Source organism: Gadus chalcogrammus, chromosome 7 (assembly GCF_026213295.1).
Source record: "Gadus chalcogrammus isolate NIFS_2021 chromosome 7, NIFS_Gcha_1.0, whole genome shotgun sequence".
Lineage (NCBI taxonomy): Eukaryota > Metazoa > Chordata > Actinopteri > Gadiformes > Gadidae > Gadus > Gadus chalcogrammus.
Window position 1 is genome coordinate 10,820,114 of NC_079418.1, and position 26,238 is coordinate 10,846,351.

The following is a 26,238-nucleotide window of genomic DNA, read 5'->3' on the forward strand; positions in this document are numbered from 1 at the left end:
TCGAGTTTTATTATTGTTATTATTATTATTTTAACGCATGGCATAGCCTACTACAGTGTTCATTCATGCAGCCCCTATGGAAAGTCTATGCAGTTTCACACATATGAACAATCTTTGACATCATAATATTTCAATTAGGCAAATTGTTTGCATGTTTGTGCTGTGTACATCCTACGTGTGTGTAAACTTACGTTACAGTTCCAACCTGCCTAGGCACGCCAAAATAGCATCACCAACTGCGCTATCCGCTAGGGCATTTAGACCAGGTCTGCGTCGGTCAGTTGCGCGACTGCTTTTTCGATCTGTAAGATAGTACCATGTATCTTTTGCGCCGGAACACGCCTCTGCTTTTCGCCGACACGCCTCTCAGGGCGTAAGTGTCGTGGCGCGAGTTTGCTGCGGGGGAAAATCAGCTTTACGCCGGCTGCAAACTAGCAACGATACATGTGTCAGTGTAGAAAGTCAATTGTGCTGTGTGCAAGATAGGGCGGAGTCTCAAAGATCTACAACTTCCTTGCGGCCAGGTCGACTTTGGAGTTCATTGAACATAAAATGGTTGAAGACACACAAATTTATAAAACAGAGATTGAATGGAAAAAGAATATGTGAAATGATGTCTTACAACATATAATGAGTCCAAGACCCCAATGATAATATAACATCTGAAACAGATCATACCGGAGTCAGTATAGGCAGTTCATGTGGGATACGCAGAAAAGGAAAGGCTGACTAATCCATATGTTGCTGCGGAGAAATTACTTACACTGGCCTACTCAAGGGAAATGTTTGGAAATGAAAGGTTCATGTTGATGGGAATTAACCGGAAGGGAAATATTGGGAGTGACAAACTAGCCATAATATTCACATTAAATTAGGAGAAAAAGAGGCTAGGAGATACTGGAAGGAGTAAAGTCTTCCTTCCTACGCTGAAAGGTTATAGTCGACGTGTATATGAAAAAAGATTGCCTTGTTACAGGAATGGCAAGGAGAGTTGACCAATGAGTAATAAAGAAATACTGATTAAACAGGGATGACTTTTACTTCATTCAGCGTCATCAACCATCCTAGTTCAGTTGCTGGTTCCTGTTGACGATCACAGCAGGAATATGGTATCTATATTAAATAGTACGGCTCTCCTCGAAACTGGTGTAATTTGTTTGTGTGTATTTGTGTGTGTTTGTATAGTATATAGTATAAGTCATTGAATAATAGGTTGGTACCAGGCATACCTAGCTCCTCCAACCCTCTCCATAAGAGAAGAGATAGAGGGTGAAAGAGTGGAAAAAAAACAGCCCTGATAAAACCTTTCAGTGATTTAAAGCATTTAAAAAAAATGTACTTGGCAGAAGAAGACATTATTAATTGTCCACCTTTTAGCCGTCCGTATCCGAGTCCATTAAGCACCTTAACAAGCACACTCTGCGCTGTATTGAGCAAAATGGTCGGACACAACAACTTACTCCTCTGGGCTTCGCATTTGTCCCATTACAGACGTGTACATCTATATGATCAGCGAACTATTGAAACATAATTATTTTCCAAACCTATCTTTGATAAGAAAATATGCTCCCGGTTACAGGAGCAATCTAATGACATTTTCTCCTTAAACAGGCTATAATCAGATGAGGGCACATCTATACATGCTGGGTGTTTCAGATGGTCTGCCATGCCCTGGCCATGTTCTTTTTTAAACTAGCCTTTCCCTCCTTGACAAGAGTTCACAGAATTCCCAGAGAAGGGGGCCTCTGGTGCAAGGGCGCCCCTCCCCCGGCAGCACGATTAATGTAGTTATAGGTTATTAAGCCCCCACATAAATTGCCACTCGAGACAGTTTCAATGGAAAAGAACCCTAATTTATTGGACAGTTGGAGACAAAACAGTTTTTTTTTGTTTTTCCATTTATTCATCAACACTTAGGACTTGGAAGGAGTTTGTAAGGGAGAGGGGAGGGGGAGGGGGAGAGGGAGGAGGGAGCCATCACGGGATTCCTGAAAAGGAGTAGAGACGAGAGAGGTGAGGGATGGCTGAACTTGGGGGAGGGTTGAGGGTTCTTCCATGGCCAGAAACAAAGCAGCCCGGGAGGAGAGAGGAGGAGCCCAAGTTTCCTTGATAGGCTTAAACAAGCCAAGCCCGTAAAGTCTTTGGCCTTTTCACGTTTTCTAAATAGACATTTTGTCATTTGGGCCACTCTTCATTGTTCCTAGGCATGCATTCTGAACATATGTGACTGCTATTGGCCTATTCCATCCCATTCATTTAATCTCCTTTAAAAAGGTATTTCATCCGGTCATCCAGTTTATTGATAGATTCTTTAAAAGTAAAATAATCAAGCAAGTACCTATTGATAAGCTGCTCCCTTCATAAAGCTTCATGCATCCTGTCCAGTGGTTGTTTCAGAAGGGTGCAGAATGTTTACAGTTACTATAATATTGGTTGTATGCTCTGATTGCTTTCAGCCTCACTTTAGTCACTAATTAGAAGTGTCTGAAAAATGCCTGACTCTTAATGTAATGAACCAAATCAGGACATAGTCCTACTAAAATAGTATATTCTGTGTCGTTATAGTATATTCTATACTCTTATGTGAGCATAAATTCATGGTCACATTTTAATTAACGTACTTTATTCATTTGTAGTGATTTACCTGCCACAATAATAATTCATATCTGTTTAAAGAAGCTTCAGGTGAAGTGAAACCGCTCACAACACTCGGCTACTAAGCGACCAGCGACGCTCATCCCCAACTGATCAACACGTGACTGCAGGGGGCGGAGTCGTATGGAGTCAGAACAGTCTCATTATTAATGAATGCACAGAGAAGGATTCACAAATGTATTTTGTGATTTATACATAAATTACTCTCTTCTCACAAATACATTTCAATGCACACACAAATGGATATCGGCATGTATAAATGTAAAATAAATCCATAAACAAAAATAAGTTTCACAAACATATTTCTGATCCACACACAAATATGTCTTGTTTTAAATAAAGGTAATATAAATCCATAAATATATTAATTTAAAAAAGATTTGCAATTTTCATCAAAAATGTATTTGGATGTTGTTACATTTATGTACAAACTGTTAAACTTGAATTTACAAGACGCTTTTCATTTGTGAGCTTGTTTGCATTTGTGTGTGAAACTGTCTGCATTTATGTGTGGATTTTTGAGACTCTCCTGACGTCGCTAGATTCACAAATGCATTTTTTTCAACAAGGAACTCTCTGTAGCCAATCAGATGCCTCCCTCGTTTTCAGCCAATCACATGGCTGCAGTTCCGACCTCTGAGTCCAGCCTCCGTCTACTCTATCGGAAAGAACATGGTTTTTTGAATGATCGTACATAACAATCTCTAGGTGGTGAAGAAGTAAATGCTGCGTCACGACACTTTTTCCATCTAATTTCGACTGGGTTTTGGGATTATCGGTGCCGTTAAAGTAGTAAACGGCACCGACGTAAAAACCCAGTCACAGCAGTCATGTGGTTGACTGAAAACGAGGGAGGCATCTGATTGGCTACAGAGACTTCCTTGTTGAAAAAAATGCATTTGTGAATCTAGCGACGTCAGGAGAGTCTCAAAAATCCACACATAAATGCAGACAGTTTCACACACAAATGCAAACAAGCTCACAAATGAAAAGCGTCTTGTAAATTCAAGTTTAACAGTTTGTACATAAATGTAACAACATCCAAATACATTTTTGATGAAAATTGCAAATCTTTTTTAAATTAATATATTTATGGATTTATATTACCTTTATTTAAAATTTATTTTACATTTATACATGCCGATATCCATTTGTGTGTGCATTGAAATGTATTTGTGAGAAGAGAGTAATTTATGTATAAATCACAAAATACATTTGTGAATCCTTCTCTGTGCATTCATTAATAATGAGACTGTTCTGACTCCATAGAGTCGCAACAAATTACAAACTGTTTGGGGGAGTAGTTCCAAGAAACTGGAAACTGTTTGGGGGCGGAGTCCCACCAAACTACAAACTGTTTGGGCGCGGAGTCCTAACAGACCACAAACTGTTCGGGGGCAGAGTCCCAACAGACTACAACCTGTTCAGGGGCAGAGTCCCAACAAACTACAAACTGTTCGGGGGCGGAGTCCCAACAAACTACAAACTGTTCGGGGCTGGAGCCCAACAGACTACAACCTGTTCAGGGGCAGAGTCCCAACAAACTACAAACTGTTCGGGGGCGGAGTCCCAACAAACTACAAACTGTTCGGGGCTGGAGCCCAACAGACTACAACCTGTTCAGGGGCAGAGTCCCAACAAACTACAAACCGTTCGGGGGCGGAGTCCCAACAAACTACAAACTGTTCGGGGCTGGAGCCCAACAGACTACAAACTGTTCTGGGGCGGAGTGCCAACAAACTACAAACTGTTCTGCAAACTCCAGACTCCAGAGCTGCTCAGTGGTAGTCCAGTGAGGTAGTTTGCTGACTACCAATCTGATTGGTGCATTTGGAATCCAAGGAATCCATGAGTTCAGACAGCGTGCCACATGTGTCCAGGTCCCTGTACGCTCCGCCTCTTAACTTCATTTGCACTGGCTCACCATGTTGCCAGTCCAGAATGGCAGATACATAGAGCAAGTTAAACTATTAATGGGAGTTGGCGTTGTCACTCCGCGGGAATGGAGACGTTGCTCTGGCGCAACACACGACCAATCAACTTTATTTTGCATTCTATGGGTTTATTTATTCCGCCTGCAGACCACGGAGCAATTTTGGTAACTCCCATTTTAAATCCCGCCCATTTTACCACAGGTCTGTTTTTCTAACTGTTCCCGGCGCATGGTCCGTGATTGGTGGCATGTCCTCCTTCCTGATAAGTGGGCGGTTCCTGACACAGTTAATCAATGCTGTGTCCTAGACTTTCCGTCTGGTAAGGGCGTCTTTGCAAGACTGAGGTCCCTGTAACCAGGTAGTCGCTATGTTTGTTTTCTGTTTATAATTATTCCACATTTCACATGGTTACTATGGTATGTATACTATATCACAGGGATTGTTTTCTTGTAATGTGTGTGCATTTGACCAACTACACTGATTACAAAATACCCAATAATAAATACACCAGACACTGACATAGTCGTACTACACTGATTCCTCAGAAATATTCAAATGGCAATCATCAACATGAAGGCACACACACACACACACACACTAACCAGGATGTGAATTCATAGGGGAGGGAGAATGGCCAGCTAAACCTGGCAGCAGACTGGCCTGGGCTAGCCATGCGATAAGAGTTTGTTGTGATTGTGATAGAAGCTCGACAGGAAAGAGTCCAAGGGGCTTGTGCTAAATGTTAAATGAAGTACCGTTATGTGTTGCGCAGATACGACAGTGTATGCATTGTGCGTTGAATAGAGTACTGAATCTGTGTGTGGTGTGTTTGTTCATAAGCATGGTATAGCATTTATTAGTGCTGGGTCTACTACAGAAAGTAAATACACCACTGCTTTTTTTCAGGTCACACAGAGACCTAAAATATAGTATGCTGAATAGCTCAGAAGCCCTGGTACAATGGTCCCCGTCTGTTTAGACCAACAGTCTAGGGTTAAGACGGAATCCACTTTTCTCTTTGCGTCGTGATCCCACAACCGCTTTTAAATGGCCATTTGGAGAGGCGTGGTGGTGTGTGCGTCATCCCACGGTAGTAGCAAAACATGAGCCTCTGAGCACTGGGAATAAAGCAGTGATGGTGGTTAGATGGGTGCAGTCTTGTACCACCAGGCTACGTTTGCCCTGGCATTAGCAACAGATTAAAAACTCAAAATGCCTTTCACTGCACTTTATCTGTAGAAGTACACAAACCGTGTGTCGTCACAGGAGCTATAATGCCCCTTCAAAATAAACAGAAGTCATCATCAGAAATGTACATTTTACAAGGATGTGTTATCACCCACAATGCACCATTGCTTTGGCTCAGGTGTAAGCATTTTCCCAGATTTTCAGTATTATTCAATACACCGAATTTTGGGGTTAAAAGTACACATCGACTCAAACCAGTGTCCTGATGCCTTCAGGTTAAATTCACAACAGCCTTGAATGTAGTAATACAGGTAGTTTGGAAGCAACGTATGCCATGCAAGCACACACCTCCCAGGCTTGAGACCTGTGGCCCATCCTTCCGCAACAGCAGGCCAGCTCTCTTAAGGCTCAGTTGATACACCCTTGGAGACCGTGTGCAAAGGCAGCTCGGGCAACGTGCTCTTTGCCACAGCAAGTTTAGAACTCAGAATATTCTGCCATTTTGGCCTGTGCTGCAAATATCTCCGTCCCGGGTGTTACATCATGCACAGTCAACGTTGAAATGATTTCAAGGCATGCCCCCTCCCTTCCCTGAATTGGCATGCCGTTGGTGGTTTCTTCATAGGATCCGATATGCCGAGGGTGTTTCAACTGAACACGCCTTCAGTCTCTCATCTTTAATTCTCTCAATGGAGTCCGCACCATGTCCATCGGGTTCCTGTGAACGCTGGCCATGTGCTCGGACGGCATGCACACAAACACGGCGACTACCACTATGGCTGCTTCTACTGCCGCTGCGATGACTACGCACCTCTGGTGTGGTCTTCTTGAACTCCCGGCTCTGATCGATGAGCTGTTTCCTGGCCTGCTCGCTCTCATCCTGTCGGTTGGCCAACACCGCAGCCGTAGCATCCAGATCTTTCTGCAGAAGGTGTGCACAGTGGTGGGGGTGTTAGGAGAGGGGAGAGAGGTACATCCAGTAGTAAGGGCACAAACCCATCATGCTCAGTGTGTTGCAAATCCGGTTACAATAAAGGATAGGGGGATTGCTTTTATTTGCAGTTGTCCCTGACTGCCCCCTGATAATAACATAAGAGGAATTATTTGAAAATGGTGGAACTTTATATCTTCCTATTAACAATTTAACAAATTTACAAAAAAAAATGTTTAGGTTAAATTGCTCTCTAATGCTTCTCCAAAAACGTTGTCGTATAAATCGAGTGAATCTCAAAAAAACACATTTCCAAAATGCATAATGATTATTACTCGTGTCTTAAAAATAATGAACAAGTCATGATACTGACTTCCTAATTCCTTACTAAGACCAGAGATATCCTAGCAGGCAAGAGGAGAGAGCAGCTGCTAAGGCCACCAAGCATAGCTTCATTAAACTCACAGTCTACAAGTCTCTGGTGGACACATGGCAAACTTCCACTTCAAAGTACTCCAACCAATCCATATAAAAAACCCTGCTCACACTCATTTACCATGCAAGCTAACATGCACAGAGTGAGTTCTCATACACACATAGTGGTACTACTGTATGACGGTCATGGCTCCGCCATAGAGATCTTATGACCTGTCATGAACGGCCACAATACACACGGACATAGAACATATAATGTTGATTGTTTCTTATGGTGGGAAAAATAAAAGATATATCCTTCATTTGAATTTCACTGTACACATGAACCACACAAAGGCAGATAATGATGTGTGCTGCATTCACACGCTTGGGGGCTGAATTGACCTAGAACTCACGTACCGGTCTTTTGCCATGGCATACTTGCATTGTTAGCATTTGCCATGCTTAAATTCATTCATGCAGACTGTAGATATTCAAACGTATTATAGTGTCTGATCAAGACATGGATTGCGATTGACCGATCGATGGTCTGCAATACACGACATTCTAGGGTTAATTCAGCTGTGGAACACCATCACATATTGTGGCGTCACGACAGGTTCCATTACTGTGTGGAGTAAGGAAGGCTCTAAATGTGGCATATGCCCCTTTTGTAAAGGGGACTGGCCTATGGCTACGTTCTTTGTCAAATATCACATGAATGGAGCAGCAGTCACCCAACAAGCCCTGCCGTTGACTCCCACGAGCCGAGCTCAGTTTGGATATTGTAATGTTTTTCCAGTCTGGCTACATGCATGCCATTCCAATCAGATCCATTATTCCCCTTCTATTTAAGTCTGGCCAGACCCTTTCCCTTCCTGCCCCGCGCCCCCACCCAAAAACAAACGTTGCGACCACCTCTGGACCAATAGCGTGGGGTTATATAGGCCTACATCTTGCATCGTCTGACTGAATTGGGTACGCGGCGCCTCTCAGAACCGCATGCTCAAATAAATGGACCAAATTGTGCTCCATAATGGCTTTATAATTCCGCTAATGGACAAATTTTGCTGGCTCAGGCAGTGGTGCTTGTCTTACTTAATTTGTTCGGTAGTAAACGCTGATGGAAGAGATTACCTCTACTCCCTGGAGTGCTTGCCTCTGCCAGATGCTATCATCGGCACACGTAAACGGGAGAACACCAGAGGAGCCCGTTTTTTCCCTGCCTTTCTCTTTCTCTTCTGCATGCCTGCTTTTATATGGATAAGATAAAAACACAAAGGAGACGAACACCTCTGGGCTTGGAAGACATTGTGTGTGTGTGTGTCTCTGGGAGTGGTTAACACACACACCGCTGACCTCTTCACTGGTAATAAGGACCCGGGAAGATTGTCAGCAGAAGAAATTTAATTTAGGAGGCCTCAAGGGGAGGCCGACAGGCTCACTTTACAAAATGACGACTAGGGTGAAACCTATCAAGGTGCTTCACAGTGTTTATTCTCAGAGTTTGTTGAAACTGAATACAGAACGCCGTTTCATTTATCATGTCACACATACTAAATTAAACTTTATTTTACAAATGTCTGCATGATCTACGGGTAGCTCGGGAACCAAGCAATGTGTTTGGCGACAAACAAAAAACAGCGATGCAAAGTTTCCTCTGACCCAGTTCTACTCCAGTAAGCAGGTGTACAAAAGTACATGCACTTCCAAAACGCTGCTCGCGCTGATGCCCACCGCAGGGACAGGCTGAACTCTGCTTAGTTAAGCCTTCTTGTTCCCAAAGCAGGTTTGACACAGAGCAGGACGAAGCCATCATGTACACTGGGAAGGGCCAGTGGTCGACCCTTAGCAATACCCCAGCCCTCTGTAGACCTCCACTCACATCAACACTCAGCCGCCAGCTAATATCACTGTTTATGACAAGAGACTCTGAAGACTATAATCCATTGAAAACGTCCTTGTGTTTTGTAATTGTGTTTAGTTGTTGAATTGCTCCATGTGTGAATAAGAGCAAACGTTTGATACCAAGGTGAGATAACATTATGAGGAGGATTGGCAAACCGTGTGTACACTATGTTCTCGTCCCTTTTTTTGCCAGATGGAGTGTCTCCAGCAACAATGCCACTTGGTTTATTTTCTTTCACTGCTGCTGGTGGGATACATTTTGGACTCGTCACAGCACCACATCCACTGGCAAGTCCGACAACCCTCATCAGAAACAGCTCAGTCAGTGTTTACACGAGAAAACTTGGTCTTCTACCAGGAGGTCCAGTTTGGTGAGTTTATTATTAGCATGTGGGCAGAGTGGGTCTTTGCTGACCCAAGAACAGAGAACACAACTTGACAAATGAGGAAAGATACCAAGTGGCTCTCAATCTGAGTGCCTCAGCACAACATGTTGGGGTAAGAGAAGAACCAGACTGGTTCCAGTATATAATACATTTGCCAATAAAATGCCAGGTAATAATCAAATCCCTAATCTATTCCCATGACGGATATCCGAGATTACAACAATGATCAGACACGAGTATTGGCCTGATCAGTCAGCATCCTTCTTCCTCATTCTTTCTCATTGCTGGGACAGCGGCAGTAAGAAAACGTAGAGTTGTGTTGGCCTCGTCCTTTGTGTGTGGGCCAGTCTGGGTGTCTAGGTGGAATTTTCCCCAGATGACCTCACCTAGCCACAATGGGCCACATTAAGTCTGGAGTCCGCATGTTGCCTCCCTCCACAATCCCTCCTACAATGTCACAGCCAATCACCGCTGGCCACTTGGAGGTGGGTTTAAAGGGAAAAAAAGGACAGTCCGATTGTATTTTAAATTAACTTTAACACCACGTGCATAGAGGCCATTGCAAAGGAAAAAAGGAAGTAGGGAGGGCTATGCTGTTCACTGAGCTTATACAATAAATACAAGGCTGATGTGTGATACAAATTGTCTGTTCAGATAAGAATTATTTCATTGCCTTGTGAGACAAATGGTAACATCCAAAGGGGTGGAAGTTTGTTAGCAAATTGTGATAGATTGGAATGACAAAATCAATAATGAACTCGTAATGTGTTTCAATGTTTTTGTTTAGCATATTTAAAGAGGCATAATATTTTAGGATCAGGAAATACAATTGATAGCCATATATTGAGTAATGTGGGCTCTATCTATGTGACTTAAAGTAAGTTGATTTAGATAAAAGTGTCTGCTAAATGACTGAGCCCAAAAATAATGAGGTGCTTTTTGTTGGTTTGATAATGTGCCAAGGATTTGTGAGGTAGGAAAAGCATTGCAAAACGTAATTCACTGCATCAAATACAGCCAGCAACTACAGTAATGATTGTGAGTACTTTGAGAAAGGCCAAATGCCGACGACAGACTGCACTACCAGCCGGTGGACTTTAGGTCGAACCAACTGGTCTCGTACAGTGACGTCTCTTCGTTCTCTCCTTCAGAGAACCAGAGTTCAGATTAACCTTAATACTTTAGCTGATGGCTGTGTGCGATAAAGAAAAATTCAATAGACTGTCAGCACCTTACGTCTCCCGAGGCACAAGACAGGAGAGATACAACACGTCTTGGTGAGGAAAGATGACTCCATTTAGAGATGTTCCTATAAATCACGCTACATCCCACCCCGGAATGAACCCAGGGTTGATGGATGGCCACATTGAACACATTTTACCAATGTCTGGGGGCACACTGCTGTCAAGGCCCGGGGAAACGCTATATTTTTAATAAAATGTGTGCGAGGCCATGCTCTGTCAACCTCTATTAAGTCATCACGAACAATCAACAGATACTCCTTTGGTCTAAATAATTATTTTTAAATCCTTCAGATCACCTCTTTCCATCACATAGCTTTTTATCTCACTGCTAAGAAGTAATTATATTACATTGGGTGAATCATAATAAATGGTGCATTAATGAGAAGAACCACTGCTGACTGAATATGAGTGAAAATAAAATTCAATTTCCAAAATGTACTTAATTTGTTAATTCTGGTTTCAAGGATCTAAAGGTCACTTATGTTAGTATGAACATAGGTGAGCTTGCATAACCAAAGTTCCCTCGGTTAAGCTGCTGAAAGAAATGGTCATAAGTCGCAATTGCTGCAGGTAAGTGCAACAATATGTGGGAAAGCTGACATAACACCTAAAATAAGTTGTCGATATGTTCCCAAATGTTAGAGCATTGCAAAATTAAGGAGTGCAACCCCCAACTGCCGACCAACGCCCTCAACATGAACATTAGAGCAATCTATACCGGTGGAGCTGGAATAATAGAGGGCAGTGGCAGTTCCTCAAGAGATCACAAAGTCAAGTCTGAGCAAGTCTAGAAAGACGGCAGGAAGTCTCACTGCTAGCGGGGCTACTGTTGCATCATGACTGCTACATGAGGTATGGACACCAGTGACTATCCCAGATCACTAGAGATGAAAGCCACTGTGGCTGCTAAATATAATTGCTAGAACTCTGGATGTTTATGACAGTCTGTGGCAAAAGTTAACCACCACCTTGATTTCTGCTATAAAAATGTGCACTTCTGATATGTGGCTTCACATTATTGATGGTGGCACCAAATTATTGATTGTTACGATTTGGGGCGTTTGCTTTTTTTTTTTTTATTATTATTAGCCCTGATTTGGTTGATCAAAAAACCTCAATAATGTAATGCAACAGAATGTCTGTGCCCTGTCTACACCAATGACCAAATCACAAATGGACAGGCATGAAAAGCATAAAAAAAGCACAGTAGCACAGTAAAAGAATGGCACTAAATAATGCACTTGAAATAATGCACAAATGAAAGGGGCCATATGAAGAAAGGCTTGGTTTTACTGGCCAAACCAGCAATCTTTTCAGAATATGTATAACTTAATTTGTCTGGATTCTGAAGGCTTCTTGTCCTTGCACATAAACAGTGCAATAAGGAAGAGCTGTGGTGTTCAATTGTACATCTCCTCAATCCTATGGCCCCTCTAGTGTCCACTGACTTTACATCAGGTACAGCAGATGACCATGGATTCACCTTCCCTGTTTGACACCAGTCAACTACAAGGGCGCTACTGCCCATAGGTCCTCAGCGGGGATGGGTTCATGGGACTTTAGGTGGACAGAGATGGATGTTGTGCTCCCATCCTGTCCCAGGTTTTATGTGTCAGGGAGAAGAGTAAACAAACAGAAATAAAAAATCCTCATGACTTTGTATCCCAGGAATATGTATTATTTTTTTGTAATGTTCCCAATGTTGGAATTTCAGTCTAATTCACCGCAGGCGCCCTTCTTCAGACTGAGAATAGTAATGTCTGCACGTTTTGGAATGGGGCTATTACTGAGCTAGGGGAATGAAATAATGAAATGCATATTGCTGTTAAAAAGTCATAGGAGTTTGTGAAAAATATCTATTGTGGTTATGGATGGAGAGAATGGTAATGCTAAAATTAGAAGGACACCCATGCACAGGGTCTGAATCAGCATGTGGGCTGGCCTCTTTTCCACATGGAAACAAAATGGTGTTTTTGCTGACTTTTTTCTTTTCTTTTAGTGGACTTTTCGAACTTCCATGAAGCCCTGCTCCACCCGTGAGGTGTCGCATCTGGATTTGAGAGCAGGCAAATCAGCCCAATATAAGAACATCATAACATCCTCCTTCTTCCTTTGGTCTAAGTTTGCATATTCACCGGAATTAAAAGCGAATAGATATTTTTTTCAGGATTCTCAAACTGTGGTGTATACATTACAAGTTCTGATTGTGGTGTAGATCTGCAAACCGCATAGTGTAATGCAGTGGGGATACACTCAGCTAGAAAAGGTTAGTCCACTCAGCACAATAAGTAATGCCAGCTGTCAGTATGAAGCTTCAGCTGCTAAAAGGAGCTGAAGAAGTAGAGTTGCACAGGCTAAAATAACCTGTGAAATAAAATTAGCTTTCATATTCACCTGATTATCCTCAGATGGATAAAAAGGTGTTGCCTCTTGTGCAACACTCTGCCTGGCCTATGGCGGGCACAGGCAGTTGTAAATCTAACCCTGCCCCGGGCTCACTTGGCAGTTTATAGCGGTTCATTTCCATTGTTTAAATCATAAACACCTCTAACAGAGCTGAAATGATTCATATCATGGTAGGCTGTCACATTTCATCAAGGTTATTCCTATAGCACGCACCACGAGATGCCATCACTTTCTCTACATTGTATGCTGCAAGAAAGTTTATAAAAAGCTGTGTATCCCCCAAGATATTTTATAGTGCAGTGTGAAAAAAAAAATAAAATGAAAAAAGAAAAAAAATGATTTTTTTTTTTTTATTATTATTATTAGCCATAATATCATAACCATCCAAGCTCACCACCAGCTATCTCAATATGTATTGGTGCTTTATGTTCCTGTACATGAAATTAGTTTATATTAAATCAACTTTGTTTTTAGAAAAACACTGTTTATTCTCCGGCAGAAGAACTATACCATGAACCGATCGCTTAAATGCGACGTCTGATTGGTTCAGCCCGCCGTTACCATGGACATTTTTACCGCCCCTGCGAAACACTAGCCTCGTTCTTTATATGTCCATAACTTAACCAACTTGTGATGGCTAAGCAAGTGTTTTATATGGAAATAACCAACAAATACTCTAGCATCCCGTGAAAAATGTATAACAAATCACACCATCAGCTCTTACCACCGGGCCTAAAAAAAATTCTAGGGGAAACACTGTAGTGTGTGTGTGGTGCACTATGTTGATGTGGACAGGTTCAGTGCTGATGTGCGTGTGCACGGTGCTGATGTGTGTGTGCAGTGCACGGTGCTGATGTGTGTGTACACAGTGCTGATGTGTGTGTGCAGTACAAAGTCTGATGTGTGCGCGCAGTGCACGGCAGGGGTTAAAACTAACTTATTCACAACCGTCCCGGAAACGTCCCGAAAAACTATTTTTAATCGTTCTGAAACGTCCCGGATTCTTTCCAAAAATCTTTTATACATTTTGAGTTTCTACGCACTGATAATAAAATAAAAACACATTACATTATGTTGATAAAATACTATAATTATTTACAGTCTGGAATTGATTAGCTTCAAGATGACAAACAACACCTCCAGTCACAGAACTGTGGTCAACGTAACCTTCTGCCAGTAGGCCTACTCCACCATTTAGTGAGTTGTATTCGTCAAGAGGAGGGCCATGCATTGAGATTTGCATGAGGCTGTTCAGAGTGTCATTGGCTAGGCGAGACCTTCAGTCCGACTTCACCCGTTTCATGCAGGAGAAACCACGCTCGCAGCAGGAGCTGCTCACGCCTTTTTTGCGGCACAGTCTGCGCATTTACACTGCCCGAGGTAAATTGCCTGGCCTGCTTACGCTAGCACCCCAAGTTCTCCTCCCGGACCCTTCACACATTGCCGTTTTATTTGGTTTCATTCTGATGTAAATGCAACGGCTCCGCAGGGGCTTGGGTAGAAGTGTTGATGCACTGTCTCCACAGAGACTACACAGCGATATAATCATGAAGAGTTCTGACTGGAGAGAAAGTGAAATCCACGAGCTGCTGATCATGTAAGAGAAGGTGATGCAGACGCATTAAAAAAATAAGTTGAAAGATGGTGCGATCTACAAGAGAGACGCAGAGGAACTGTTCTTACAAGGCTTTTGTCGGGATAAAAAACAAGTGGTCAGCAAAATAAAGAATATGTTGGTGTTTTTGCGCTTGTAAATAGTTAATCGCGTTTGTAGCCTACACTCCGATTTGAAGCCATTCTTGCATGCGGTTGTCTTCATTCATAAAAAAAGAGAAACATTCGGGATCAGCAAATCATTCTAAAGAGGTCTAAACTCCAGTGAACCAAGAAAGCCCGCTCCGTGACGAACGGGGGATTTTACCCCATCGGTTTTACACAGGAAACTTGAGATAAGACGGTGAAATCGCCGGGCGTGCCAAGCCGCGACTGAACCGTCTTGGTAGTGTGAAAAAAGGCCGTCACCATTTTTGCAATCAGTCTCTGCGTCTCACTGAACAACACAAATGCGAGCGCGCCAGCCAATTGAACGAAGCTCAGTCCTTTTTCCATTTACCTTTTCACATGAGTCTTTTCCACAGACCGCAAACCCGTTCAGTTTTGCAGAAAGTGTTGAAAACGTAAGCAGAAAAATGAAGTCAGTGCCAACAAAATTCTCTTTGTCCCGAGGTCGACCGAGAGATAATATTGATCCTCCCGATGACAATTAATTACGTCGTCGGGATGACGTTAGTTTTAAACGATGTGTGTGTCCAGTGCACGCTGCTGATGTGTGTGTCGACAGTGCTGATGTGTGTGTGCAGTGCACGGTGTTGATGTTTGTTAACTTTTTCGGTCTCTCTTTTTCCACATCATTTCTCCAATGACAAGGTAGATATTGGATAGGTCGGCTTGTTGACGAACCGGTGAATTAACTTGTTGGACATTTTAATTTTTTTTTTTAAATTTTTGGGACAACAGTTGGGTTTTAAGAATTTCAATGAAAGAATTACCCAAAAAAATGATATACCATGAAGTTAAACATAAAGATTATATTTATATAGTGTTAGCTGCCCCTTGCTGATATTCCCCTGTATATTTGTATCCTGGATTACACTACCCTCTCCCCTGTCCCTTATGTTACAGTCATATTGTCTGTCCTTCTTCTTAATTATCAAGATTAATTTCAATGTCAACTATTTTTACTATAATCATTATTATTAATTTTAGGGCTGTAACTAATGAATATTTTAATAATCGATTAATCTGTCGAATATTTTTTCGATTAATCGATGAATCGGATAAAAAAGGAAACATTTGTAATTGCCGCATCTACATTCAAAAATTGAACATTACTTCAAATTCACAGTGCGGACTGAAGTGTAAATCCACAGGTTATTGCTCCAACGTCCCGGAGCTATTACTAATATTACTATTAAAAGTAATATTAAATGATAAAAAAAAAAAAAAAACATAACTTGGATAACACAAAAAAAACATAGAATGTATATTTATATGTATACAGTATATAAGGGAAGTCCATGGTTAACCGGTTAACCGATAAGATCTTTAACAGGTAAATAATAACGGTTAAAAATAAATTAAATCATCTTAATTTCGCTCAGATGACAGGAGATCGTTAATTTTTATTGATATTGATACCATTTTCGAGACTCCTTAACGATCCAAGTCTTTATTGATACCACTATTGATACTTTTCTATTATTTCGTTGAAATATAACTTGTATTATTGCTTTAATTGCTGATAAGATGATAGTAGCTCAAGATAGGACGTTAAACGGGGCATAAATCCATCTTTACTATCTATTTTATATTGCTGGGAAAACAAATTTTGGCGATTTTTTTTTTTTTGTGTTGTATTTGAACACATCAATCATATTACTGAGCCGACCTGAACCTCATCACATTTGACACTGTTTGCTATTTTTTTTTAAGCTAACTAGCTCTATATCCTGCTGATTTTAACATGGTTTTAAAAACTGGATTACTATTTTTAACTGACGGGACTTTCTACACCGTTGTGTGATTACTACCGCTGCTTGGAATGATGCACGCAGTGCCGACTCCGAGCCCGTCTGCACACCCACCGTCTGTAGCAGCAGCAGCTGACAGAGTTTTTGGTTGGACTAGATGGATACTGAGTTGAAGGATTTTTTTTTAACCCAAAGACAGTGAAGGTACAACACTTTTATATAGGCCTACTGTCCAGTGTTAAGATATGACCAAAATACAAGCTGTGGTCGCTCACACTAAAGCTTGCTGTGGGCGTGCATGAACCATGAACCCAACCTGTCGGCGGCTGGCTGTAAACAATGCCACGCCTACGAGAGACGTATTAATCGCGCGACTCAACGAATTGATGACCAAATTCGTTGCAAACGCTTTTAGTAATAGATTTTTATCGATGTCATTGATTCGTTGTTGCAGCCCTAATTAATTTTCTTTCCTCATCTAAACATTCAATACATTTTTTCTCAAATTTAAGGGTTAGGGTTAGGGTTTAGTAAATAACCAGTTCAGATGACACACCTGTGTGTGCTACTAGATTTGTGCGACTGAAATCTTTAGCTAACTAGCACCAATGCTACCACCTAATAAAGTAAGAATAAAGCCCTGAGGGGAAACATATGATCGATTTTTTAATAAAACACATGGAATTTTTGTGCCGAATCATTTCTAATTACAAACAAATAAATATATGTAATCCAAATTGATTGCATGGCTGATTCCAGGGGCTATAGTAATGGAGCAGTGGCACTGCGCAAATGCTGGATGCATGTATAGGAAACACTGAAAAGTAAAGAGAGTTTAGAATCCAACAACTGGGCAGCCTTTGTGGCCAATGCTAGTGGAGGATGGCCGTTACGGCTGATCACCTTGACTGTTCAAGCGGTTAACTTGGTATAACTCTGCAGGTCAACGTTCAACAGGCTTGTACTTTGGTATGCGTTGGAAGAGGTAGGGCTTTTTTATTGTAGTGAATGGAACACCAACAGCAAGCGTGACATAGGCATTACCAAAACAGTTATTAGAAGGGGAATGGCATCGCAGCAGGTCAGACACAGTCTCGAAATAACATGAGGTCTGTTGCACTGGATATGCAATAGAAAGATTGACACGTTTCAGGGTTTGATAGAGGCTTGCCAGCCGAAACAAGACGGCCCAGCCACACACTGAATAGTGGAAATAGGCTTACAGGTTACTTCTGTTTTAATCATTTTATGTAAGTCTGGTGTGCTGCCATTGCCGCTCTGTGGTATTTTTCTTCAAGGCCAAGGGCCAATCACTGCATTTAGCTTCACAAATGACACATGGGAATCAAAATAGGCCTACTACATCTTCGATGAGAGAACAAGCACTCGCTCAAACACAGAAACTACTCCCTGTGGCGAGACACATTTAAAGTCGTCTCTCCCTTCGCTTTGCCCATTAGTTTGCGGTCATGTAGTAGTTATCATTTTGTTGACGATGGCAATGGTAAGGCCTTCAAGGCCAATTTTGATTAAAAAAAAAAAGATAAACCGAAATGAAACCTGTTCGAAATGAAAACCAACTACTGGTAATCTGTAGAACGACGCAGTTTAAGATAGCGCTAATAGCTAACATAAACAGAACTTAAGAAAAGGACACTGGAACATCATGATCCTTTGTGTGCATGAATAGGAGACGTAAGAATTTCCACTTTTAGCCATTCTTCTAGGCCATTGTTGACGACTCATATGCATAGATTATTCTGAGAGATACCGACACTAACTTGGCATGTCAAGATGCTTAGTGGACTGCTTCAATTGCACAAAGTCATTTATTTATTGCTGGAACTCCTTCCTTACGGATCAAGGATGTCCACTCCAGGTGCCAGACACCGCCTACGTTTCTCATCTCTTTTTCAGCCACATCACTCCGCAACACACACCTAATTTGTACTGCCTCCAAGACTTCTACCGCTTCCTGCCTCCTTGGCTTTTGTTTTCATTCATTCTCCTTCTAGATGACTTGACGTGGAACCAGTTACAACAGGAATTCATACACTTTTCTTTATTTTCTGTCAGTATATAGTGTTAGAGTGAATCTAATAATAAAAAAGTAACAATTGTCCTCTGCACAATGTCTATTCTGAGGGACATGAGCTATTCCTGTGGGATCAATGGTTAAAGGTGTTAAAAAGGCTATGTCAAGCACACACATTTCTCAAACAACCTCAGAGACTTTATAATTAATATAATTTGGACAAAAGATATGAAGGGTCTCAACCCCATCGCACATGTGATTCATAAAGTTGGAAAGAGGATGATGGAAGTATCCAAACAAGATAAATTGCAGTGAATGCTAGAAGGACGAACACAAACCATGTATAAAGTACAGATTTAAGTCCTTCTATATGTCTTTTTGAGGCACCTTGATCCAATAACCATCCGCAGCTACAAGGCTCCCTTTTTTCAGGGGAACAGAACAGAAACCCAAACAAAGGCTGTGCTTCACATGCCCCGACCTGACAGACGGAGGGAAACCTGACGCCCTGCTGCCCGCAGACCACACAGACACAGTTTGCCAGTGTGTCAGGTGCCAAACAGGAAGTGCTGTCTCCTGAGACAAGACAGAGACACGGCAAAGTAAACACGTCGCGGCTTAAAGGCAACCTCCGGCATTTTGTGTTTTGTTGACGGGCGTAGGGTTGGCGGGGGGTGGGGCAACTTCATGTAGTCCTCTGACGAACACGGCTGCTTGTCGACCCTCTACCTTACATTTCTGGAAACCACTAATTGCTACAACTAAATTATACTTAACAAATTGTGATTATCTGAGCTGCCGTACTGTCTCACCTTTATAAGAGTCATGATAGGATTCAAACTTCTCAACCCTCACAGTTAAAATGGACTGATTCGACGCCATTTACATATCAGCAGCTAACAACGTTCAGATGAGCAATCGCTGCTAGCTTGGTCAGGACATTGTATTGATGACGACAAAGACCTGAGGTTTGGCTCCACCGTTTTGGCATCAATTGTGTCTCTGCCCCTTGAATGAGGATGAAGGAGGTCACCGAAATGAAGGGGTACCTTGCCAAAACAAAATAAGCATGCCGACAGGGCGGTCCATGGCAGGTGGTCGTCCTCCTTCACCACAGTTGGCCCCAGCCCTGAAACAACCCCCCTTGACGCCGTGAAACTGGAATAGACATCCTTCTTCCACGCCACGGCTATCACCACTACATTTGTGTGTCAATTTAATTTGAATTTTCTGCATAATGATTGGCCTAAACGGACGTAAACAAATACCAGCAGCAGATTGAAATGCTAATTCATGGAGGGCCGAGCGTCAGAGTCCGTTCAGACCAGAGACCGTGAGTCAAGTCACCATCATCTTAACTCCTGGATATAATGGAGCTGTTGTTTCATAAAATGTGCTTGACTTTAAGACTCCACATGCCACATATTCTGTTCAACTTGCCTATCTTGCTTACTAGTCTATGATGGTAACTATGTATACAAGATCGAGTTTGAGGGCTATTGTGAGGGACATAAAAACAATATAATAGGCTTAATGTAGATAGATTCAAACTGGATATATCCAGTTACTGGAACCAGGTGCAGTACTGTCTTGTCTACAAACTGTGACGGGAACTCAGTGGATCAGTTATCACGTCAATGTAGATAGGATCCTTTTTGCCTCGTTCCGATGCATTGGTCGGTTTACCTCCTAACCCCCGTCGCTAAATACATAATTATTGTAGCATACAAATAAAACCTTCCTTAAACAAAACACTGGGCTCACACAGAGAGAAAAACCCTTTGGAATACGTCCACGCTGCATTCCCCATGGAAGGGAGCCCAGCCAGCCCCCCTCTGTCTGAGCCAAACGACTGAGAACAGAGGGGAAGGAGACACAGGGAAACAGCTGGAAAAGCTGCCTGTTAGCTAGCTACTGGGCTATGGTTGTGAATGGAGGGCGGCCAAGAGAGAGAGAGAGAGAGAGAGAGAGAGAGAGAGAGAGAGAGAGAGAGAGAGAGAGAGAGAGAGAGAGAGAGAGAGAGAGAGAGAGAGAGTGAAACAGTGGAGTTGTACTTTGGGGTATAAAAAACAGGAGCTAAAGGGGGAGTTACATTTCAAGAAATTTGTATTCTGCTTAACATGCGGCTTTGCCATTTCATCAGCCGTCAGTCTTCATAAAGGGCAGACGTCTGCCAAGCCACGAGAAGAGGAAAGGCTGGGGGAGGGAGGGAGCGGGAGGGAGGAATGGAGATCCAAACAGGCGAAGGGTTTTCCCTTACACACTTCTGGCGGGCCTCCAACCAGAAACTGGTCGGAACACGGGAAACATGGTGTCAGCCTGAAGGGACCAGATGAAAAGAATGGCGTCTGGCATGCCGTTTCCCCAGAGCCCATTCTGTCATGACTTTCTCTCTCTCTCTCTCTCTCTCTCTGGCTCTCTCTCTCTCTCTCTCTCTCTCTCTCTCTCTGTCTCTGTCTCTGTCTCTGTCTCTGTCTCTCTCTTTCTCTCTCTCTCTCTCTCTCTTCTCCCCCTCCCTCTCTCTCCCTCTCTCTCTCTCTCTCTTCTCCCCCACTCTCGTCTCCCCACCCCCTCTCTCTCATATTCCAGGGAGATTCCTCCTCTACTACAATGCCTCCCAGAGAGATCAGAGCGTGAGTCTGTAGTAAACACACGCGGGCGTGTCATGTACATGTTGGCTCACGCCCTAATCCCACGGCATCTGTGTGTCTGTCTTTCTGTTTCCTGGCACATTCGTGGCAGTGCACGGAACAACCAAAATAATAAAATGATTCATGTTGTTAATATTGCCAAGTATATGTATCTAAGAGAAACCTAATACAGAATGATGCTGCAATAAAGTCTCAGACTGATAATACAACGAATAATACTAACTGGAGAGGAGCTGTTTCTGGTAGGGGACAGTTATTCTGCTGTTATCACTCCCACACCAACAGGATTAATTAAGAGAATGAGAGGAAATACAAGGATGCTTTGGAGGCATTTCAGCTATTCCATTGACGGAGTCAAACAAATCCATATCTGACCCAGAGTCAGGTAGTCATCACATAAGGAAAGTGTTGCTGTTGTTTCTTCATCTTTCTTCAATCTCTGCTACAGGAAGGTCATCTTCCTATAAGCATATGACCATATGGTATGCACCAACAGAGTAACTTCTTTACACTGTGTTGGAAGTTTTGGGCTATGCTGATTTAAATCAATAGAAAAAGACCCCCCTACATTGCATTTTAATGTGCTGCATGGGAAGGTATGCAAAGGATAAAGCTATATAAACTTCATACTGCTTGGTGGTATCTATGTTTTCATACCTTCCTGACATTTCCCCGTGGTATACGGTATATCACGGTTTTTGTCAAAAAAATTAAAGCTGAGCTGCTGGTGATAGAAGTCATTTTAGCAAGTATGACATTGTCTAGCATACAATGCTGTGTGTCTAACAAGCAATTTGCTATCTTTGACAAGTCTTGCTGGGTTTGAATAGTGATGGCCTGTAGAATAATGAATAGATGGGCCCTTCCTATATAGATTCCAAATCTCAACGTGTAGGACCTACTTGTGCACTTAGTTAGATAGTTTCCAACAATGTACACATATGGAAAGTAAGTTGAAGCTGTATTATATACGGCCTACGTGTGCTACACCGCTGTTATTTGCCAGTTTTCTACTGTTGTAGAGCTCGCGGGGTACACTAAACAGTGATTTTAATCCATTGTTGACATTTTGTAACACGAGACGTGTCTGGGTTAATGCTGGCTTAGTTAGCCAATTTTTTAGGACAGGGTACATTGTAATTCGCCTCTGATGTAGAAATATTGCCCAAACGATGGCTCTATAGAGAGTGGTGCTGCATCCTGACGCACGGGACGCCGAGGGATCGCCTCTTTGGTCCCCCGTGTCCGAACACTGGCATTCCGAGGGTGAAATCTGTTGAATATCCAATACAATACATACTTTCGAACTTGAGATGTGTGATTGTTTTGATCCACCAACACCGCAGCAGTGTGCTGCTATTAATGTCCCTCCAGTTCTGATGTCGGGCGGTTCCGGGCGGTCATTATTGAAACAGTGGTCAAAAGCAGGGGAACTCCGCGTTTGAGAACTTGTTGGCGGAAGAACGTCAGTCTCAAAAACAATTCAACCGCAAAGAGTTGATTATTGAGTATTTGATTATTTATCCCGCTTCAAAACTGCCAAATATATATATATATATATATATATATATATATATATATATATATATATATATATACACATATACATGTATATATATATATATATAATACATATATAATACATACAGTATATTATATATATTAAATATATATTATACAACATTATAAAGAATATTATAAGGTACTTAATATCATACCTTGGGTATTTCTAAGTACATCAGTATACCGTAATACCGTGATACCGCCCAAGCCTATAGTAATCCCCAACCAGCTCACTTCTGCCCCATGCGGTGTAAATAACCCATCTGGATTAAAATCGTAATCTTAAAACATCTGATTATCCTAAATGATAAAAACTTCTTTTTTTTTTAAAAAGCTTTAATGAGTGGTAGCAATGCTTCGGATGAGGCATTGCATGATTATAACATAATAATTTTATAATCACTCATGGCTCATGGGTGAAAACGAACATGAAAAATGGTTTTCATCGGGACTGCAAAGAAACATGAGTTGGGATGCACTTTGGGCATTTTTGGATAATGAAGTATTTTTTGTCCTGAACCGCACACATTTGGTCTGTTTGGTTAAATTGTCTTCATATCTATGGGAAGGTTTATTTGGAACATACAGGATGTGGTCCTTGAATGTGGGTATCTGAAGCAAGGACCTATGTTGCTATTCAGCACCAGACAGAGGAATGTGTCATTTGTACTCCCACTCATAAAGCACCACATCAAACAGTTGTCTGGCATGTTCTGCAGTCAAACCAATCCCTGAACAATCAAATCGAATTCAGTTCCGCAACTAGTTTTATTTTGAAAAGACTCATATTACGGAAGACAGCAAACATTTATACTCATCAGAGGATATGCTCTGAAGGCCATTCGTTGCTGACTTTAGGTTTCGCACCAACCATGGCCGTAACATTTCTGGTAGCCACAGGTTACGAGCGACGTCCAGAGGAAACGCATGGTCCCCGATGATGGAACACAACGCTAACTAAATACCCCCCCCCCCCCCACACACACACACACTCCCAGAGACATTCCTGCACTGCTCTCCCATGTTAGCAACCCCACCGCTTGACCCCCCACCCTCCCCCAACCTCCTCCACTGGCATGTCAGACAGGCGTATAATGTCGTTTACCATTCGCTCGCCGCATCTGGAATTCATTTTCACAGGCTCATATACGGTTTTAAGGTCACTTATATGAACTGTTTTACGTAAAACAAAAAAACTAGAGGGACCGAGTTCATCCAGAGTGCTGGAGGTGGGGGGTGGGGCGCTGTCAGACCCTCCCCTCCTTCTCTTTCTTCCCTCGTTTGGCTATCTCCAGGGAGATGTGGCTGAATGGGGGTTTGTAAGGGGTGGGCCCCCCTGATGGATAAGTGTCTGGCCGCTGAGCGGGAGGGGGCGGAGCCAGGAGGGTGGATGTCTAGGTCGAGGGGAAATTGGAGGTTCCCTCGATTCTTTCCCGGGGACTTCTGCCAAAGCTGGCTGGGTCTGTTATCGTATCAAAACAGTGGCAAAAGTAAAATAACATAAGTAAATTAATAACGACGTCAACTCAATAAGCATGGGGGAAGGTTTGGTGGAGATAAGAAAGAAGGCAGCGCAGATTCAAAACCTGGAGGGGGGCGGGGGATGAATGAGAGTTATTGTGTGGGGGGGGGTGATATAATGGAGACAAACAGCCTGTGAGTGTGGGCGAGACAGTAGGTCTCTGGTTGTCTGTGGAGTAGAGTCCAGGCTGTACATCAATGTGACAGCCCAGATCAAAGTCTTGTCTCACCCCGATCCCCACCGACACCACATCCAATATCACTCCACGCACGGCCACGCAGGTGCCACGAGCCTCTCAAAAGAAGTATTCTCTCGTTTTAGAGCAAGACCCTACAGGACGAAGCCACAGTATGGCTTAAATTAGAGTTGGACAATGAGAAGAAAAGTGAGTCATCAAATCAACCATTAGTCTCTCTCATTCAGGAAATTGGATTACATCTATTTCAAGGAGCCTTTAAAACCAGAAGACTCAAAGCATTAAGTCCCATACCACAAGGACTATTACATGGATATGGTGTCCTGCTACAGGCCAAACATCCTCCTACATGAAGGCTACCTGCCCGACGTCCTGTTATTGTTGAGCCGGTAGCACAGGGGCTGGTAAGCTAAGCAACAAGGCTAGGATGCTGTTCCCTTGTGGGCGCTAGGCCTGTGCATAGAAAGAACGCAGGCCGTCTAGACATGGAACCAACTGGAGTGATCACATATGACAGCTACATTATTTATGTGGGGGGGCGGGTTGATTGTCTTCATAGTTGCCTCTAACAGTCTGGCCCTGGCTGTGGTAGTGCAGGCTGGAGCAGAACAACATTTTGAATGAGGGCTGAAGGGAGGGAGGGCTGAAGGGAGGGAGGGAGGTAGGGTGAGAGAGAGAGAGAGAGAGAGAGAGAGAGAGAGAGAGAGAGAGAGAGAGAGAGAGAGAGAGAGAGAGAGAGAGAGCGTGCGCCATCCGGCACTAGATTAGACAGCTAGGCAGGGGGAAAAAGAGCAGACTACAGCACTTCCCTGCCCATACATCTTTAATGCCTCATCTGCAGGGCCCAACAAGGAGTGACTGAAGTAAACACGTATTCCAAGTGACAGCCAGTTTCGACAACGGGGGCCGGGGTATGGAAATAGCAGGCGCTGCTGGTGCTGGGGCGCATGGATCAGGAGGCGGGATCGGGTTGGCTCAGACACACTAAAGAATAGCTCTCTATGCTCAGCCTGTAGAAAAAGGCCACCACACCAGTGGAGGCGCACACCTATTACATCCAGCTCCTCTTTTAAATTCCATCTGCAACCTTCAATTAAAATGTGTACAATTGTTCAATCAATTGCCATGATGTAGTGATGGTGTTGGACGGTGTTGTGGTGGTGTGGTGATGGGGAAGTGATGGTGTAGAGAAGGAGTAGGTGTAGTGATAGTCAGGGAAGTTTAAGTAGTGATGGTGTATTGATGGTGCATTGGTGATGGTGTTGTGATGGTGCAGTAGTGATGGTGTAGTGATGGTGCAGTTAAAGCATTGTAGTGATGGTGTTGTGATGGTGTATGGATGGTGCAGTACTGATGGTGTAGTGATAGTTTAGTAGTGATGCTGTATTGATGATGCTGTATTGATGGTGCAGTAGTGATGGTGCAGTACTGATGGTTTAGTGATGTTTTAGTAGTGATGGTGAACTGAGGTAAACCCAGAAGACTATGTAGCTCCGCTTAATCCTTCACTTCTTCATCACAAAGGCACATCAATGTACAATGTACAGAATCACGTCTATATTGTTTGGAATGTGAGAGATGTGTGCCCTTCTCTTTGTGTTTGTGGTCTTCCCCCATGGAATTCAAATCCTAGTATCAGGAAAACTGAATCAGGATTCATGTTTGGTCCAATTGA

At 42.7% G+C, this 26,238-nt stretch overlaps 1 protein-coding gene across 1 annotated transcript in view; it reads right to left on the reverse strand.

Annotated features, from left to right (window-relative positions):
- The window catches only part of cux1a (cut-like homeobox 1a), a 103,082-nt gene that overhangs the window by 67,766 nt on the left and 9,078 nt on the right, over window positions 1-26,238 (reverse strand). The window contains exon 2 of the mRNA XM_056594751.1: window positions 6,589-6,699. Coding sequence (XP_056450726.1) covers window positions 6,589-6,699 — 111 coding nt within the window. The remainder of the gene's footprint in view (window positions 1-6,588; window positions 6,700-26,238) is intronic.